The sequence below is a fragment of the Rhinolophus sinicus genome, linkage group LG16 (assembly GCF_036562045.2).
Source record: "Rhinolophus sinicus isolate RSC01 linkage group LG16, ASM3656204v1, whole genome shotgun sequence".
NCBI lineage: Eukaryota > Metazoa > Chordata > Mammalia > Chiroptera > Rhinolophidae > Rhinolophus > Rhinolophus sinicus.
Genome location: NC_133765.1, coordinates 35,199,131 through 35,215,834, shown reverse-complemented (window position 1 = coordinate 35,215,834; position 16,704 = coordinate 35,199,131). Strand labels below are relative to the sequence as shown.

Here is a 16,704-nt window from a genome sequence, read left to right as displayed (position 1 = left end):
AGAGAGGTTGGGGAAGGAGGCAGATGGGAGCGGGGAAAGGGGTGGGGCCTGTGGCTGCCGCTCAGGGCTTGCTTGAGTGTATCCGATGGGGTCTGTCCCTGAGGATAGCAAATGAGGCTGGTGGCGGAGGTTCATGCACCTTCACAGCTTGAAACTCAGCTCCCAGAGGTCTGGAATGGCCAGGTCCACCCCACCTATGCATTTCTCTGATGACTTGTCCACCTATCTATCCCTCAGTGTCTCCATGAAGCATGTATTGGTGAATAATACATGCAGAATCAGGCCCTGGTTGCCGTGGGGGACATGCAAGAAAGAGCAACCTAGTTCTTGCCCTCAACTAAAAGCTACTTCCGTGGTGTATGCATCAAAAGACCCCTTTGAGATTCTGATGAGAGTTTGCAGACCCTTTCCCTGGGTGGGGGTGTTGAGGGGAGGCAATATGTACAATTTTGCAAAGAATTTTAGGTTTGTTGACCCTTGCAGCCTTTCAGGAAAGTGTTAAAACCCCCAGTCTAGTTAGCTAATACCTCCTGAGAACCTGTTCTGTGCCCTCCCATTCCTGCATGTGACCTTATTGAGTCCTCACCATCGTCCAGTGAGGTGGAGGCACTGTTATTCCCATTTTAGAGTTGAGGGAACTGAGGCCCTGAGGTCAATCACCTGCCTAGGGTCAAACAACTAGTAAGAGGCAGAGCCAGGGTTCGAACCCACACGGCCTGGCCCCAGCGCTTGGGTGTTAAACTCTGCAGGAGAGCCTCACGCTCACACTGTTGTCTTGTAGGCTTGGTATCTCCCTTGGGAAGGCCCTCCGGGTTCTCAGCCTTCCAGCTGTACCCAGGGTTTATTGCAGAAGAGGCCTGGGTTCTTTCCCCCAAACCCTAGCAGAAGCTTTGTAAAAGTGAGTGGTGTGGGTTGGAAAGCCACCAGGAGCATGTGGGGATAGCAACTGGGGGTTTACTTGGACGCCTCCACCTTTAAATTCCAGTTATATTTGGAAATTCTTGGCTAGTTCTTGTCCTTTGAATTCACTTACTGTTCAGCATTGCTGGATGGGAAAGGAAATGTAAAACGTGTGCAGGTCTGCTCTAGGGAAAGGGTGCCTTGTTCCGATTCTGGGTGCTGGTGGCCGCAGGAAAGGCTGGCTGCCCTCTGGAGTGTGCGGGTCAACGCGTGGCTCCTTTCCAGGCCTCTCTTGCCAACTTCAGTTTCCTTGTATAGTTGGACCCCGATCTCTGCTGGATTTGGGGCGTGGGGTATGGTCCCCCGTTCTGATTAGGGATAAATATTTACTGGGGGCGGGGGGGTCAGTGAAGCTTGGAACCAGAAAGGTTGAAACTGCCTTCCTCCAGATTTCCACAGCAGTTTGGCCATGGATTAGTAATCTTCCATTGGCAGTTGAAACTCAAACTCAAAGTAACTTAAGAAAATGAAGGAAAATGTTGGCTGAGTAACCAAAAACCCCCAGGTTGTCCTGGCTTCAGGCTCAGCTGGATCCAGGCCTCGTCATCAGGGCTTTGCCTTATTCCCTTCTCCCTCTGACTTGATTTTCCTTTCTGTGGGCGGTAGGGCAGCTCTCCCCTCACGGTGGCAGTATGGCAGCCATCAGCCGAGGGTTCTGCTTTCTTCTCTACTCCCTGTGGGAAAAAAGAATTTTCCCCAGAAGTCAGACTTGAGGTTCGTTGGCTCTCTCTGATTGGGTCACATGACCACCCCTAAGCCAATCACTGGGCAGTGCATCGATTTGCCAGGTCTGGTTCTCATTCTCTCCTGAAGCTTAGAGTAGCTTTAACTCCATGTGAACTGTCACGTGGACTGAAATTGGGGAAGGACAGGCGCCAAGCAAGATCAGAATGCTAGGCAGACAGAAGTAATGGGTGTCCCCTGTGGCCTCATCTTGGGGGAGAGGATGTCCTTTGGTCTCGATTCTGCGAGGCACTCAGTCCCCAGGAAAATTCTTACCCTTGCTTAGACTCTCCCATCCATTGCTTGGTAAGAAATGGGATTGACTTTGCTTAAACTCTGACCCACCTGCCAGCCCTACTCGCAGGTAAGGATGAGCAGAATTGATTTTGTGCTTCAGTAGCTACAGCTTTCAGTTAAAACCTCGGGAGGCTGAGAAAATCTCCTGAGCCCTCACAGCCCCTCCCTGGGCTGAGAGGTGAGACCAAGAGACCAGCATTCTGCCTCCAGCAGTTCACTCCCAGATCTTTAAAAATCAGACCTTTCTAGCACCTTTATTTCAAGTGCCTTCAGCACTGTAATTCTATGTCGTATGTAATTCTAAGAATTCCTTCTGAAGCTGAGTTGTTCTGACTTTTTCATTTTCCACTCCAGCCCCTTCCTGTAAAGCGGGGAATTAAGAGTTGGCTTTTGCAAACCTCAGACTTGTAAAATCCAGAGGAAAGGTATCAGAATTAGCTTCTTTCCACCAGTTCTTCTGCCCACACCTGAATAGGCTGTGGTGTCTGATCCTCTTTTTTAGATTGTTCTAGAAAGGACTCTGAGGCCCCATTTTCAAAGCCATTCTCCCGGTTAGCGTGGCCTCAACAAGACTGGGGGCTCTAAGCCTGGCAGGAAAAACATCTGGAATGGGGGAGCCAGATACAGACAGAAACAGACAGACGGAGGGAGCGGGAAGTCAGAATCTCCTGGCCGCCCCAGCCTTCTAGGGGATAATTGGAAGATCAAACTGCACAAAAGGCTTTTGACCAGCCCAGGCAGGACACTGGTCGCCTTTGTCCACCTCGGCTGATGACTGGAAACTGCATCATTGTGACCCGTGACCACAGAGCCTGGGGCAGGGACACATCTTCCCTGGGGGCCGGGCAAGGGATGGCAGTTCTTAGGACTGTCCCTTTCCTGTGTCTTAGGGCCTGTGTCCCTTTCCACCCTTCACTCCTCTGGCACACATGTGGTCTGTTTGGTCCCTTCATCCTTGCTTTTTCGCAGTGTTAGTCACACCATCTGTTGAGTGCAGCTCCCAGCTGCTCTCCAGCTCAGCTTCATGCCTGTGATGAGTTTTTTCCCCCACTCACCACCAAATAAGCAATAACCTCCATGGAGGTTTGAAGGGGCTTCACCGGCTTAGAACACTGGAACTAAGGTGTCTTCCACCCAGGCAGAGATTCAGAGCTGGGACATTCAGCCCCATTTCTCATATGAGGAAACTGGGGCCTGGAGAAGCCCGTGACTACATTAGGTCGAAGTCAGGATCTAAGCCCTGCCTTTTGTCTCATTCTGCCTCCCCACCCCCTTTACCCTCACCCCACTCCCTGAGTCATCAGCTGTGGGCTGACTTCCCAGTTCCCTTATCTCTCAAGTATCCACGAGCTGGAGACGCCAAAGTCTACATTCTGGGCTGACTGGCCAAGGGAACCAGAAACTCTGCTGCCAGTCAAAACACTGTGCCCAGAAGACGGTCCAGGAATAGCTTGTGATTGAGCAGCTGCTGGCCTGAGTGGCTGGGTTGGCACTGCCCGGGCAGGTCACAAGGGAGCGCCTGGGTGACTCCACCCTCGTCCCCAGTGGACACCAGGCACCAGCGCCCCCGTTGTGTGGTTTCGGCTCTCAGTTGGGATCCTGTGGACACACACTGCTTTCTGCTGAGCAGGGCACAGGGGCTGACCCAGGCAGCAGGAAACAGGCAGTGGGGGCAGATGGATGGCCCGGAAAGCTATGGATCACAACAGCTGGCCTTACACACCGGAAAGCTTAGAGTAGGCGGCCACCCGAGCATTGAACGGTAGCAACAACAGTGCATTCTGTTCCTGTCCTACGCTCCGCCATCCTCGTTTCAGCCTAGAAATAGCTTCTTCACAGCCGCCCGTTACACTGCCTAAAATGCCACTGATTTGTATTCCAGAAATATTTGGGGGAGAGGAAGGAGTTCAAATCAGCTGCACCATATCCAGGACGTAAATGTTTAGCCAGAACCGGCCACTCTTTCTTGTGGAAGTAGCTGACCCGACAGGAGGTGGCTTTTGCAGGGGGGTGCTGAGAATAGGGAAGGCAGGGGCCATCCATTCACTGAGCCTCACAGACAGTACGTTGGCCGGACCCCTCCAGGTGTCCCTGTGTAAGGACTCTGTGCATCAGCCTGGCCCCAATCGGATCCCACATGAAGTCCAGCATGTCTGTGTGGGCAAACCCACTTCTGGGCCATCCCCATACAAAGACCGTGTCTTGGGGGACTCTGTTATGCTGAGAGGGGTCCTGGCAAAGGTGGGTGCACAACTGCGTGGCTTGGAGCCCCTGGAAAGCTAACTGTGCCCTCTAGCCTGGTCTCTGGGGATTGCACACATTCATGTAGCAAAAGGTGTCCCCTCTTCTCATTGTCACCATCCAGGTGGTTCCACCAAGACCTGGCTACTCTGGAGTGCACCAAAGGTGATCCAAACACACAGAAAATGCCCAAACCTTATGTGAGACAATTATTTCATATCTTTTCCCAGCCAACCTCCCCCCCAAAAAAATCTTAAAGCTGTTCAAAGTAAGCTGGGGTGGCTCAGTTGGCATTTCTTCATTTTCCTTGCCCAGCCAAGGGACCCAAAAGCATTCAGCGTTGGCACTGACTTACCCAGGCGGGTGATTAGGCAGCCTCTCAGCTTCAGCGCTTGTCCTGCTGGGCCTGCTCTGGCCACCTCACCTCTCCTGGGTCTCCCTGGGCCACCTTCGAGGCATGGTACCTGCAGCTCATGGCAGTTGGGGGAGATGTGGTGGAAGACACCCAAGGGTGTCACCCTTAGTTCCCACAGCCGGTTTCAACTCCTTCTTTCCCCAGACCCAGGCCTGCATTTTCAGTCCGTGAGGGCCAGCTACCCCGTCTTCCCTCGGTGGTTGTCACATTTGTTACAACAACAAATGTGTCACAAACTGAGTGGCTTAAACAATAGAAATGGTTTCTTACAGTCCTGGAGGCTAGGGTTCCAAGATGAAGGTGTCGCAATGTTGATTCCTTCTAAGGGCCGTGAGGGAGAATTTATTCTATGCCTGTCTTCTAGCTTCTGGTGGTTTGCTGGCACTCCTTGGCGTTCTTTGGCTTGTGGAAGCATCCCCCCAATCTCCGCCTTCCCCTTCACATGGTGGTCTTCCTGTGTGCGTGTCTGTCCTCCTTTTATAAGGACCCACCCTATTCCAACATTACTTCACCTTGACTGGTTACATCCACAAGGACCCTGTCTCCAAATAAGGTCACCTTCTGAGGCTCTGGGGGGTTAGGGCTTCAACATACGGATTTGGGTGGGGACACAGTTCCACCCCTAACATATACCATAAGCAAACCCTTCAGCTGACGTGTGTGTGGAGTGTGTTTATTTTCATGCCTCCCTGTTTTTATCTTCTCTGTGTCTATCTGTACTTTTCTAACCAGGATCTTTACAGCCATAATGCCCATGGTAGCAGCTGGCCTGATAATAGATGACCCCACTCTACAGCCCGTCCGACGACTTGTTTCCCTTGTAGGCACTTGGTTTTTCTGGTTTTGTTTTGAGCTATGCCTTTGGAATGTCTGCTGCAGCTACTGCTGGGCTGGCCCATCTTCTTTGGCCACTTGGGCTGCATGGCCACCACCTGTGTGTTTCCATCTGAAGTGGGTGTCGAGTGTGGTTTCAAACAGGCTGTTCACAGCGCTCGACCTGCACAACTGAAGCCTTGGAATTCTTGGCTCTGTCACCGATAATTCTCTCTGTCTTTTCTGTTTCTATTCTAAAACCACCTTGTCCATGATCCAGTAAAGAAGGTCCTTTAAGTGACGGGTCAGTAATCAATGCCCACTGTGACACCCCACCCCCACCCCCACCCTGAGTGACACTAACACTGTGTTTTCAGTCTTTAAGCCCCAGCTTTCTAAACTGCTTTGTTTTGCCAAGCCATCCTCAATAAGCCATTTGATCTTGTTTAAAAAGCAAAGGAGGGGACCAGTGATTTGATTCGGTGCCCCCCTTGGACAGGACGTGGCGAGTGGTTTTTCTGCTTCCTTGAGTCAGGCGGAGGTGAGCTGTGACAGTGATGTGTTGCCGCGGTGTGTTTTGCCAGTTAATTGCCCTGATTACACTCTGGAGAGAGCTCACATGGAACCAGCACTGTGAAAAGCGTGCCTACATTGGCCACTACACACATCGTCGTACAGAGGAGACTTTAGCTCGCAGGGAGAATTGCTCCAGATACATTTGGCTTGCCCCAGCTTTATGATAAAAGACCACTTTATTCCTGGTAGGAAGTGATTGTAGGACCCAGGAACCACAGAATGGTAAAATCATTTTCACACAAATGTGATTAAAACTGAACTCCGTAGCCCACAGCGCACACACACACCTGCGCTCACACACACACACACACACACACACACACACACGAAGCTAATAGGTGCACAGAAAGAGAGAACCAAAAATAGTTGATCTGAAGCTTGGGTTTCGCAGTGGTTCATGCCTATTCTTGCCTCTGGGAAGCATAACTCAGCAATTATATCTCTTACCGACGTCAGAAACCAAAATTCAAGAGTAGGAGAACTTAGCGAATAGAAGCAATCGTCTTAGAGGCTGGGAGTATCAAAGAACAAGTGGCAGCTTAGAAAGGGTTTTTGGGACATACTCACAGTGGGTCAACTCAAGGTTCCTGGCCTGGTTCCTGGACTGTGTTTAAGTGGAGTTAAAGCAGACCTTGTTTTAAATGGGCCACTTCATAAGCTTTTCGCCCGTGGTTTCTACCTTTATCTTTTAGGTACCGGATGGTTCACTCTGATCAGTGATCAGTAGTCACAGCTGTTTCAAAAGACTTCTGGGTCTGCATTAGCCGTTTCTAATGGAAGCTATAACTTCTAAAGTTATTTCACCATATATCGGGTTTTGACACTTCAAAATGGTGTTTCCCACATTTCACTCACATACTATATTCACAGTGTTTAGAGAACCACATGAGATATGAATATATTTTTTAATTGTCTCATTTTTCCCAAATACCTACTTTCACCTCATCCGAAGCAGTAACATCCATGAAATCTTGGCTTTGATGTTCTACTGACATAGTTTCCTGATTCGTTAAATGCATAACTCCTTAAAATCATTCATCTGGTGACATCAGAATCATCTCAGATTCCATGTGGCTTTCAAGTCTTACTTTACCTGCACCATTAGGATAAAAAAGTTCCTGATGTATGTTTCTAGAAGCTTTTTGTTACCACTAATAACGAGAAGCCCTCACTAGTGGTTACGGTAGGAGACGAGATGCATCACACATCACGTATGTGCACGCCCTGCTCGCACTGTCACCTCCAAGGTACCATGACAACATCATGCAGAATCCCCGGCTGTTTTCTAGAATAACTTTGACCTGCATCTCCGCCTTTTTCTTTCACACCTTGAATTGATTTGCTCCCTTCCATGTTTGCTGCTGTATGTATCTGGCATTGCGAAAACCGTCACGTATGCATCAAAGGGCGGACACTCATTTCTTTCTCTCCTTCCGAAAGGTTTAGCTTCTTCTCCCGAGATAAGAAGCGTCTGGCCAACACGCAGAGAAATGTGCACATCCAGGAGTCGTTTGGCCAGTGGGCCAACTCCCACCGCGACGATGGTTACACGGAGCAAGGACAGGAAGCCCTACAGCACCTGTGACCGTGACCCACCTCTGCCCTTGGACCTGAACCGTCCACCGCCAGCACCTGCCACGGAACGTGGCAGCCCCAGGTGTCACTGCCTTGCACACCTCTCGGTTCAGATGCACCCTCAAAACTGATCCCGCAAACAAACTGTCTGCTTTGAGGAAGCACATTGAAAACCGGATGCCAAACTCTAAGAGAAATGTTTATTTATACCCAGGGCTATCGCCATTTCTAATAGATGACTCTGATCCCTTAGGACATATATTTAATAGGACCATGAGTGGAGGCCAGACTTTTGCATTAACTTCAGTAATACAAGCTTCTTTAAGCCAAATACATCACTTGCCACTGTCACGGCCGTGTGACTGCTTGGTATGAAATCCTGTGTGGAGCGGTTCTGTGATCACATTTGTCATACTTCAGGGGGAGGCAGGGAAGGGGTAGGCTGTCATCAGTTACGTTCATGAGGTTGGTATGGTGGTAGCGTGCTACGTCAGATGCATCTATAAGACCAGCGGGGCCCCAGAAGTCCCGGGACGAGCTGGCCCTGCTCAGACACAAAGCAGCTAAAACTATGGACAACAGTCCTTCCTCCCAGAAAGTGGAGACAACTTTGCAAGAGCCGATGTTTCTCTCTTGCTCCTTGTTACTGATCGTGCCTAGAGCGTGTAGCAGGTCAAGGCCAGTGTCCTGGCATCACTGCCAGTTACGCAGTAGTAACCAAACAAAGGGCTAAGGATGAGACATTGTGACGTTTCACGTGTGGATTTTTTTTTTCTTGGCATCTTTTCTTCCTTTTAGCCTTCACTATGTCAAATACTTTGTCCCCTGCGAAGAAGACAAATGTCCCAAAATGCATTGGGAAAGGAGTGTGGGAAGCTCAGGGGTGGGGGATGGTGGGTGGGGAGAAGCTTGGAGAGCGAGGGCAGCAGGTGAAAAGATGGTTTGGGGACCACATGTCTCATGGGGCTGACTCATGGGGGCTGCAGTGGCAGGTAGAGAGCCAGATACCTTGTCTGTAACTGTTAAGTTGGGGGCTTTCCCAAATAACCCTGTCTTTCCACCAACAGAGCCCCCAGGGGATCAGGTTGGATGCTCACAGGTTGAGAAGTGACATTTCCTGACAGCGCTTAAGCACCTGTGACAGGGCCACTTTCTCACGCACTACCTGGTTTGCTAAGAAACCATCAGGTCGATGAATGGTCCGTGGACTCGCTTTCCACATTGCTGAAAAGAATGATCAGACAGGATCTGTTGCTGCTTTCCAGTGGGGGTTCTCAAACCTGACTGCCCATTAAAATCAGGAGAGTTTTATTCTCAGAAAATAAAAAGCATGTGCACTGAGGTACCCTCCTCTTCCCCCCACCACCTTTAGTTGCCTTCCCAGGGGTAACGAGTAGTGCCAGTTCCTTGCTTGTCTTTCCCGAAACCGTTTATAAGTATGCATGCAATTATGGTAAAAAACAACACATTTCCATTCTCTTTTACATAAATGGCAGCATACTGTACAAGTATATGTGCTGCTCTGTTCCTTGCTTTTTCTTAGAATACCCTGGGCATGATTCCATATCAGTACAGACAGTGGGTCTCAACCATGGGCAATTTTGCTCCCCTCCCCGCTCCTGGGGACATTTGGCACTGTCTGGAGACTTCCTTTTGGGATGTCGCAACTCAGAGAGAGGGTGTGGGCAGTGCTACTGGCATCTGGTGGGTAGGCTCCAAGGATGTTGCCGAACGTCCTACAATGCCCAGGACAGGCCCCCACAGCAAAGAATTGTCCAGCCCCAAATGTCAGTAGTGCTCAGGCTGTGGAATCCTGGTCTACCATAGAGGTGTATAATTTGTTCGTGTTTGTCCAGGCCCCAGTGACAGACAAATAGGTTCCTTCCAATCTTTACTGTCTAAAACAGCATTGCACACTTGCATACATGAGCATCCATCTGCAGAATAAACTAGAAGCAGAACTGCCCGGTCAGAGGGTGTTGTCTTTGAAATGTTGCAGCTACTGCTAAAGTCCCTGACCTGCCCTCCTTTCTTTTATAGTTACCAGGGCCCCTATAAGACTAAGCCTGAAGGTCCAGCAGTGGGGTCTGAGCACGCATGTGTTTTTAATCCGTCCACGTTCTGGTACTCAGGGTTGACAATCACTGGCTTAAAACACCTCAACGGGCTTTCTCTAAAGTTCCTGCCGACTCTAGCCCATGACACTTTTGGTGCCATAATATCGGGTCCTTTGTAAATAAAATGTGGGTGAAATCAGAAAGGTATTCCTGCAAGGCTCTTTTCTGAGACAGGAGATAGTAAAATTCTGCACTAGAAATTTACAAAGGAAAGAGCATATTTTTCTAAAACTGTTCTAACAGCTGACGATGATTTTAAGACAGAGCAGGCTCCCTAAGGAACAATGAGATTCATATCTCCTAATGCAAAAGCATGGTAACGCATGTGTGAGTCTTGATATTAAATCAGACATTTATTTTGCATGAAATATCTGAACTATCAAAGATACAGCCATTGACAAAAAAATGCTAACTGTCACTCTTATCATGTGAGCAGCATGGTACTTACTCAGCCCTCAGAACAAACCAGAGGCCGGATGATCGAGAAGGAAAAGACCAATCAACTCATCAGAACTAGATATAAACCTTCCATTGATTTCCTGTCATTTTCATTTCACTCACATTCTTTGTCTTTTCAAAGGGCTGGAAGATCGCCATACCATAATGCCATAGCCCTGCAACTTTGGTTTTTCACTTTAAATGCCAGCCTCCCATTCCAAAAAACGACAAAAGAAAAGGCAGTCAGCATTTGGCTCAAGAATGGAGTGACATTTGTTCAAGAGTAGCTGGTTGCTGACCCAGGTCACTGTTCACAGACTGGCTTTAGTATTAAGTTTCTGGATGTCCTCGGTGTATTCACTTTTCCACCCCATTTTTATTTCAATTCACCAAACCCTTGCACTATGGACATAAACATGGAAAAGATTATAATCTATTTGGCCAGATTCGGGTTCCCAGGAGTCAGAGAGCAACGCAAATGATTGTTGGGGATCAGCTCTTTTTGTCAAACCCTCAAAATGGTCATTTCCAATAGACAAGAGAAAATCAAATTCTGTACTGCTGAATTAAATGAGAACGGTGGCTTCTTACACACGCCCTTCCATATAAGACGCCGGCAAGGACAACACTGTTTCTCAAGCTTATTAAATAACGAGTCCCTAGAACTATAAGATGAAGAAGAGCAGTTCATAGTATCAGCATGTTCAGCTTGAACTTGGGTTCCAGATTGGAAAGAACTTACACCAAACCCCACTATCATCAGAAAGTTATATTCGACCTTGAACTTATCCTTGGTATAGAGGCTGCCTCTTCCTTTGGGCTCTGCTGCTGATGGCTGGCCTCTACTTACTTCTGTCCCTCTTCTCCCTCCCCTTGGCCCTGTCATCTCTGAAATCCCTGTCTCTATCCCAGTCACTTTCAGGCCACACCCTGTGTGGCTCTCTTTCCTGCCACCTCTTCTCCCGGCCCCGGTCATGGTCTCGATCCCTTGCCCTTGACTCCCAGTGTCCCTCTCGGGATCGAGACTGCTCCCTCTTTTCCCTTTTCCCCTCTCTATACTGGTCGTTTTTAACAACGGGCAAATTAATGGGTTTTCGAAAAGGCCGGTCCCGCCCGCCAAACCTCAGTTGCCCAGATTCCTTTTTCCCCCCCAGACCTCCTCCAAGTCGCCGAGGGATCCACCCTTTCAGAGTCCTTTCCAGTTCGTAGTCCACAAAAATCTCGTGCTGGTCGATGACCAGGCCGTCCGCGTCTCGGTAAGCCTTGAGCAGGGCACGTTCCTCCTTGTACTCGATGAAGGCGTAGCCTTTAGAAAAGCCCGTGACCAAGTCCCTCACCAGCCGAAGCTGCCGGATGTCCCCATAGCGGGAAAAGACTTCCTTTAACTTCTCCTCTTTGGTCTGCAAGTTCAGTCTCGCCACAAACAGGGTGAGGAGGGGGTCCCCCGTGACACCTTTGTTGGGGGCGTATCGAGCCAACATTGCCCTCCAGACGGCGCGATCGTGGGGTTCTTCGTCGGTGCCATCAATGCTGCCAGCTTTGAGGGGGTCATACTCCTTGGCAATGGGCACCCAGTCGTTCATGTTCTAGGAAGGATCACAGCAACGGTTTAGCACCGACTCTGGGCTACACATTGAATCCTTAGGCCAACCCCAGGACGTAGGTGCCATCATTCACCCCTTCTTCAATAGGGAAGGAAGCAGATCCCCAGAAGCTGAGGCCTTCCTGACAGAAAGGGGAGACTATCGAAGCCCAGCAGCGGGGCTCCGAGATGCTCTTACTCACTCCCCCTACCCTCCCTCCCAGGACGAAGCGAAGGGCAACTTAATGCTTGAGTTTGTCACCTGTGTGTGCCATCCAGTTTAGCCACGGGAGGAAACTTAACCAACTAGGTACATTAGTTGCGGATGGATCAAAATCCAAGATCAAAATCCTGGCAACGGATCAAAATCCAAGATCAAAATCCAGGCTGGCCTTTTAGAGATTTTAAAAGGTCATAGGAAAACCAGCCTGGGAACTGCTATGGAAAGGGTGTCTTAAAAAACTTTATTACCAAGAATTTCAAACATACCAACATAAAGAACGGCATCACCCTCCATGAATTCCTCACCCGGCTCCAACTATGTCCAACATGTGCCAGTCTTGTTTCATCTGTGCTCCCACTCACGTCCCCACTCCCGGCTTATTCTAAAGCAAATTCTAGATATTACATCATTCATCTGTTAGCATTTCAGTATGCATAACTAAAAGATAAGGGCTTTTTCAAGAACAAAACTACAAGGGAAAAGGGTGCTCTGAACGCAGCATTGTGCCTCTGTCAGCAAACAGGTAGCAAAACTAAAACGACAGTGACCCAGCAGCCGACTCTTTGGTTCAAAAGGAATAAGAGATTTCTTCCCAATTCCGTAGCTGATAATCTGTTTATGCCTTGGAGCCTGAGAATTGGTTGCAATGGTAACTTGAGTTCAGCAAGCACATTGTAGTGTCACGCATTCTGACATATAACTTTTTTTGGAAAGAGGGTGGGTAAGTGTAAGTCTGACACATGACAATTGATTCATGTGAAATCTGGAATAATACAGATTATTGATTACCAACATTCCAGACACTTCTGATAACGATGTGACCAATTCTGTAACTCTTTAGAGCCAAGGCTGAACTATGCTACTTAAAAACCAGCGCTCTGCAGACTACTGTATGTGGTAATGCTCATCGCTAACGTCTTTCCATGATGTTTGTTAAAATGGTATCTGTAACTTTTCCCCTCTTCCTCAGATTTCCCTCAAGGATCTTTTTGCTTTTATTCTTCTTCAGTTATGGGTTATGTAGCCAGAATGAGTGTTTTGGGGGTACACTGTGGAATTTTTTTTCCCCCGTAAAAAAGTCAAAACACCTACAGCATAAAGTCCAAAGTCAATGGACTCAAGACCTCTGACCCTCTTAGCGTCTCTCACCATATTTCATCACATTCTGTTATGCCCAGAATTGCTCCTCATGCCTCGAATGTACCCTAATTCCCCAGCTCCGTGTCTTTCCTGGTACAATTTCCTCTAGTGGGAATATTCTTTTCTGCGTCCCACAGCTCCATCTGTGGAAATTCTCCTGGCCCTTCCGAGCCCAGCTTCCAAGCTTTTCCCCATGAAGCAAATTCGTCTCTCCCACAGCTCACGGTACCTCCTCTGTCATACTGGTCACATTTTGCCCAACGCACAGTAAACACTCTTCAATCTAGTGTCTGCTTCGCTTCATCTCTGGATCCTAGGACACTTCCTGACAAATGCTGAGGAACGGAACCAAATGCAACCAAAATTCACTGAGCTTTTTTGGGCCTAAAATCAGACAAAAAGGACCACTTCATTGAGAAATGAGAGGAAGGACTTTATACTGTCTGCCACCAAACTGTAACCAGAGGGCATGTATGTCTGTTACTAACAAGCAACTTTGGAGAAGACACGTCTCTGGAATCCCCATCAGGAAAAGGACGATCAACAGTGGGAGATACACAAGGAGCACCAGGTACAGTCAGATGATTTCGGTCCCAACCCTGGTCTGGGCTCTACCTCCAAGGCACTTTGTGTCTTTTCTCTCTCATGGCGGAATTTCTCCACGTGAAAAAAAAAAAATTACTATGTTGTGTGAATCTCTGCTCCGGTATTCTCTATATCGATTCCATTTTTAGATTCTAACTTACTTCCTACCTCTATCACAGGGTTGCAGGAACGAAACCAGAGACATTAATTATAGTTAACTGGTATTGAATGTTTAGGAAGCACCAGGCACTGTGTTAATTAAGCATGTAACTCCCCTCACCTTTCAACAATACTAGGAAATAGGTATTACTATTATTGCCATTTCAGATGTGGAAGGTGAGATGCGAACAGGTTCTTTTGCCCCAAATCACAAAGCTAAGAAGTAGCCCAGTCTGGGAGTTAGAGCCTAGGGCTTTTCGACTCCAGAGCTTGAGCTCTTAACTATTTCCTTAGATGGCTGTCATAAAATATAAACCTTTGAAGATGGGGATAGGAAAAAAAACGACCAGGATTCTGGGTGTTTGAAGACCACCGCCCCCACCCCCAAAGGAGAAAGAACCCCTTCCCCATTCTACAGGAAAATGTCACAAAGATCCATCAAATGAAACTGATATTATTGTACACAGCCAGAGCTCTGGTTCAAAGCTTGAAAGTTCTTCAAATTAAAATCTGGAGAGGAGGGCAGCCAGATGGCTCAGTTGGTTAGAACCCGAGCTCTCAACAACAAATTACCAGTTCAATTCCCACGTGGGATCATGGGCTGTGCCCCTGCAACTAAAGACTGAAAATGGCAACTGGACTTGGAGCAGAGCTGAGCCCTCCACAAGCAGACTGAAGGGCGACTTGGAGTTGATGGGTCCCGGAGAAACACACTGTTCCCCAATATTCCCCAATAATAATTAAATTAAATTAAAAATTAAAAAAACCTGGAGGAGCACAGAGGGACAAGCATGGAGTTTGTTCTCTCCCTCATCTGCTTCTACCAACGTCAAACACCAAGGAGCAGTGGCTTCACAGCTTCTCATTCATTTTTCTGGGTGTATTTCCTCCACTGCAGCATTACGTTGACATTTCCTACAACAATCTCTTTGGAGTTTTAGATTCTCATCATTATTTCAGAAACAAAGATATGAAAGAAGGATGAATGGTGGGGGTGGGAGGTGGGTGGGCAATTAACCACTAAAGTGCATTGGATTGGCCGTCAGAACACCCACGTTTAAGACCTAGTTCTATTTGGGGCAAAATGTAAATCATCTGTGAAATATAGCTAAATGCCACTTCACGAGGTTTTTGTGAAAATTAGATAAGACAGTGTCTCTGAAAGTGGTTTATAATTATATTATACAAATAAAAATCATGAAGCAAACAAATAAAGCATGTCTCTCCTTACAGAGCCTGCAGGGAAAGACAGTCCCGCGTCTCCCACCCAAGTGGGAAACAAGACAAAACTGAAGCCGGGACCCGCAGGGCCCTCTCGAGCATGCGCAGTGGCGCCGCGGACGCTAAGGCGGAAGTCTGGGTGGAAAAGCACGTGCCCACAAACCGCCCGCGGCGCCCTCCCCTTGGCCGCCAACGCCTCACCTTCTGGGTGGGCGCAGAGCAGAAGGGATCTCCTTCTAATCCAGCTATCGATCCCGCTACCCGAAACCGAACCCCAAAACGTCTCCCACTTTGCCCGGTTTCAACATGGCGGCCCACACACGCGAGGACGCTCGGTCCAGGTGGAATGAACGTCGTCCTTCTCGCCAGGTGGGCCCTGCTCCAGCCCCCGCTTCCACTCACCTCAGCAAAGTTCGGGTTCCCTTTCCCACGAAACCCGGCGCGCGGCTGGAAGCGGCGGAAGATGCTTCGTGCCCGCCTGACCGGACCTTCACGTTGGAAGAAGCAGATTCGTCACGGGCGCTGTTTTCGTTTCTGCTTTTGTTTTGAGAATTTTAATCTCATGTATTGAGCCTTAAAGGCGTATTGTTTCCGAGAAGAATAAAATTTCCGTCTTATTTTTTTTTTCCACGAAGACGACTGCCAAATTGAGCCATTGAGTGGAAAGACTGAAATGTGCGGTTAGCGGTCTGGGAGCCCCAGAATTTCTCTCCCTCTGGAAGGGCCGTCGGCGAGAGCTGGCAGCGCAGGGAGAGTCCGTTATTGGACGCACTTGGACAGTCTAGTTATATATCATGGTTTCTTCAGAAAATGCCGGCTCACATGACGTTTGGTACGTTTTCCTCACCCCTCGTTTAATAAGTTCGCTTCACACACAAGCAACACAGTTCTTCAGACCTTGGGGGTTTCGACTTGTAAGTCGTGTGGGAACTTGTTGAATGTGGTTTCCTGGGGCCCCGCACGAATCTGTGACGTCAGAATTGTCGCGGCGTGGAATTAACCCCCTGGTCACTCGCAGACGGTGACAGCAAAGCATTCCCAGACTCCACCAAGTGGGAGAGCAAGAAAAGGTTTTATGAAAGGGGGGGCCCATGGCTTTGCCTAAAGCGCCCAAGGTTGTAAGGAGAGAAACACAGGCGCGGGTGGGGATGCGGGTGGCTGGGGCAGAGTCTGATAGGGACATTGTACCTAACTTCAGGTTAGCTTTTTCTTACCTAGGAAAGGGGGAGGCGCTCAGGCAGGTCTGAGGGCTGACATGCTTCCCGGGTCTGGGCTGTTTGAAGATGATGTTATCTCTGGGCTCCGGACTCAGACTCGGCCATCGCAGCCTGGGGCTCTATGTGTCACCAGTAACAACTGCAAGGAGTTAGTTGTAAATTGGATTCCAGGGCGCCTGAGGATTAAGAAATCGCTCTTTTCAGGTTAGGATTCTGTTAATTAAATGGATTCGCAAGATAGAATAGCCTTGAGAAAGGGAACAAAACAGAGGTCTTAAGTTAATCAGTGAGGGGAGAAACAAAGAGGAAAACAGCTGACTATCGGGATGGAACAAACTGCAAACTAGCTAGGTTTACTTACAGGTGGCTAGAGAGCGAACTGTGCGGCGAGTGAAGTGCAAACTAGCTAAGTCTAACTACGT

The 16,704-nt window shown here is 48.6% G+C and overlaps 2 protein-coding genes across 5 annotated transcripts in view; one reads left to right on the top strand and one right to left on the bottom strand.

Annotated features, from left to right (window-relative positions):
- The window catches only part of RILPL1 (Rab interacting lysosomal protein like 1), a 31,456-nt gene extending 23,110 nt beyond the window's left edge, over positions 1-8,346 (top strand). The window contains exons 7-9 of one of the 4 annotated variants that reach the window (XM_019733965.2): positions 5,369-5,456; positions 5,730-5,753; positions 7,466-7,579. In XM_019733965.2, the coding sequence (XP_019589524.1) occupies positions 5,369-5,456; positions 5,730-5,732 (91 nt within the window). In that variant the 3' untranslated portion in view covers positions 5,733-5,753; positions 7,466-7,579. Of the gene's footprint in view, positions 1-5,368; positions 5,457-5,729; positions 5,754-7,465 lie in introns of all 4 variants that reach the window. The other 3 variants (XM_019733962.2, XM_019733964.2, XM_019733963.2) reach the window with 3 other exon arrangements.
- Positions 8,347-10,045: 1,699 nt separating this feature from the next.
- SNRNP35 (small nuclear ribonucleoprotein U11/U12 subunit 35) lies at positions 10,046-16,174 on the bottom strand. Its single transcript, XM_019733968.2, has 2 exons — positions 15,468-16,174; positions 10,046-11,741 (listed from the first exon to the last, which is right to left on the bottom strand). Exon 2 carries the CDS (start codon positions 11,736-11,738, stop codon positions 10,998-11,000), a length of 741 nt encoding a protein of 246 aa, XP_019589527.1. The 5' UTR covers positions 11,739-11,741; positions 15,468-16,174; the 3' UTR covers positions 10,046-10,997.
- Between the last annotated feature and the right edge of the window lie 530 nt (positions 16,175-16,704).

Coding starts and splice junctions, on each gene's coding strand:
- SNRNP35 (XM_019733968.2), bottom strand. CDS start 11,738: ATGAACGACTGGGTGCCCATTGCCAAGGAGTATGACCCCCTCAAAGCT.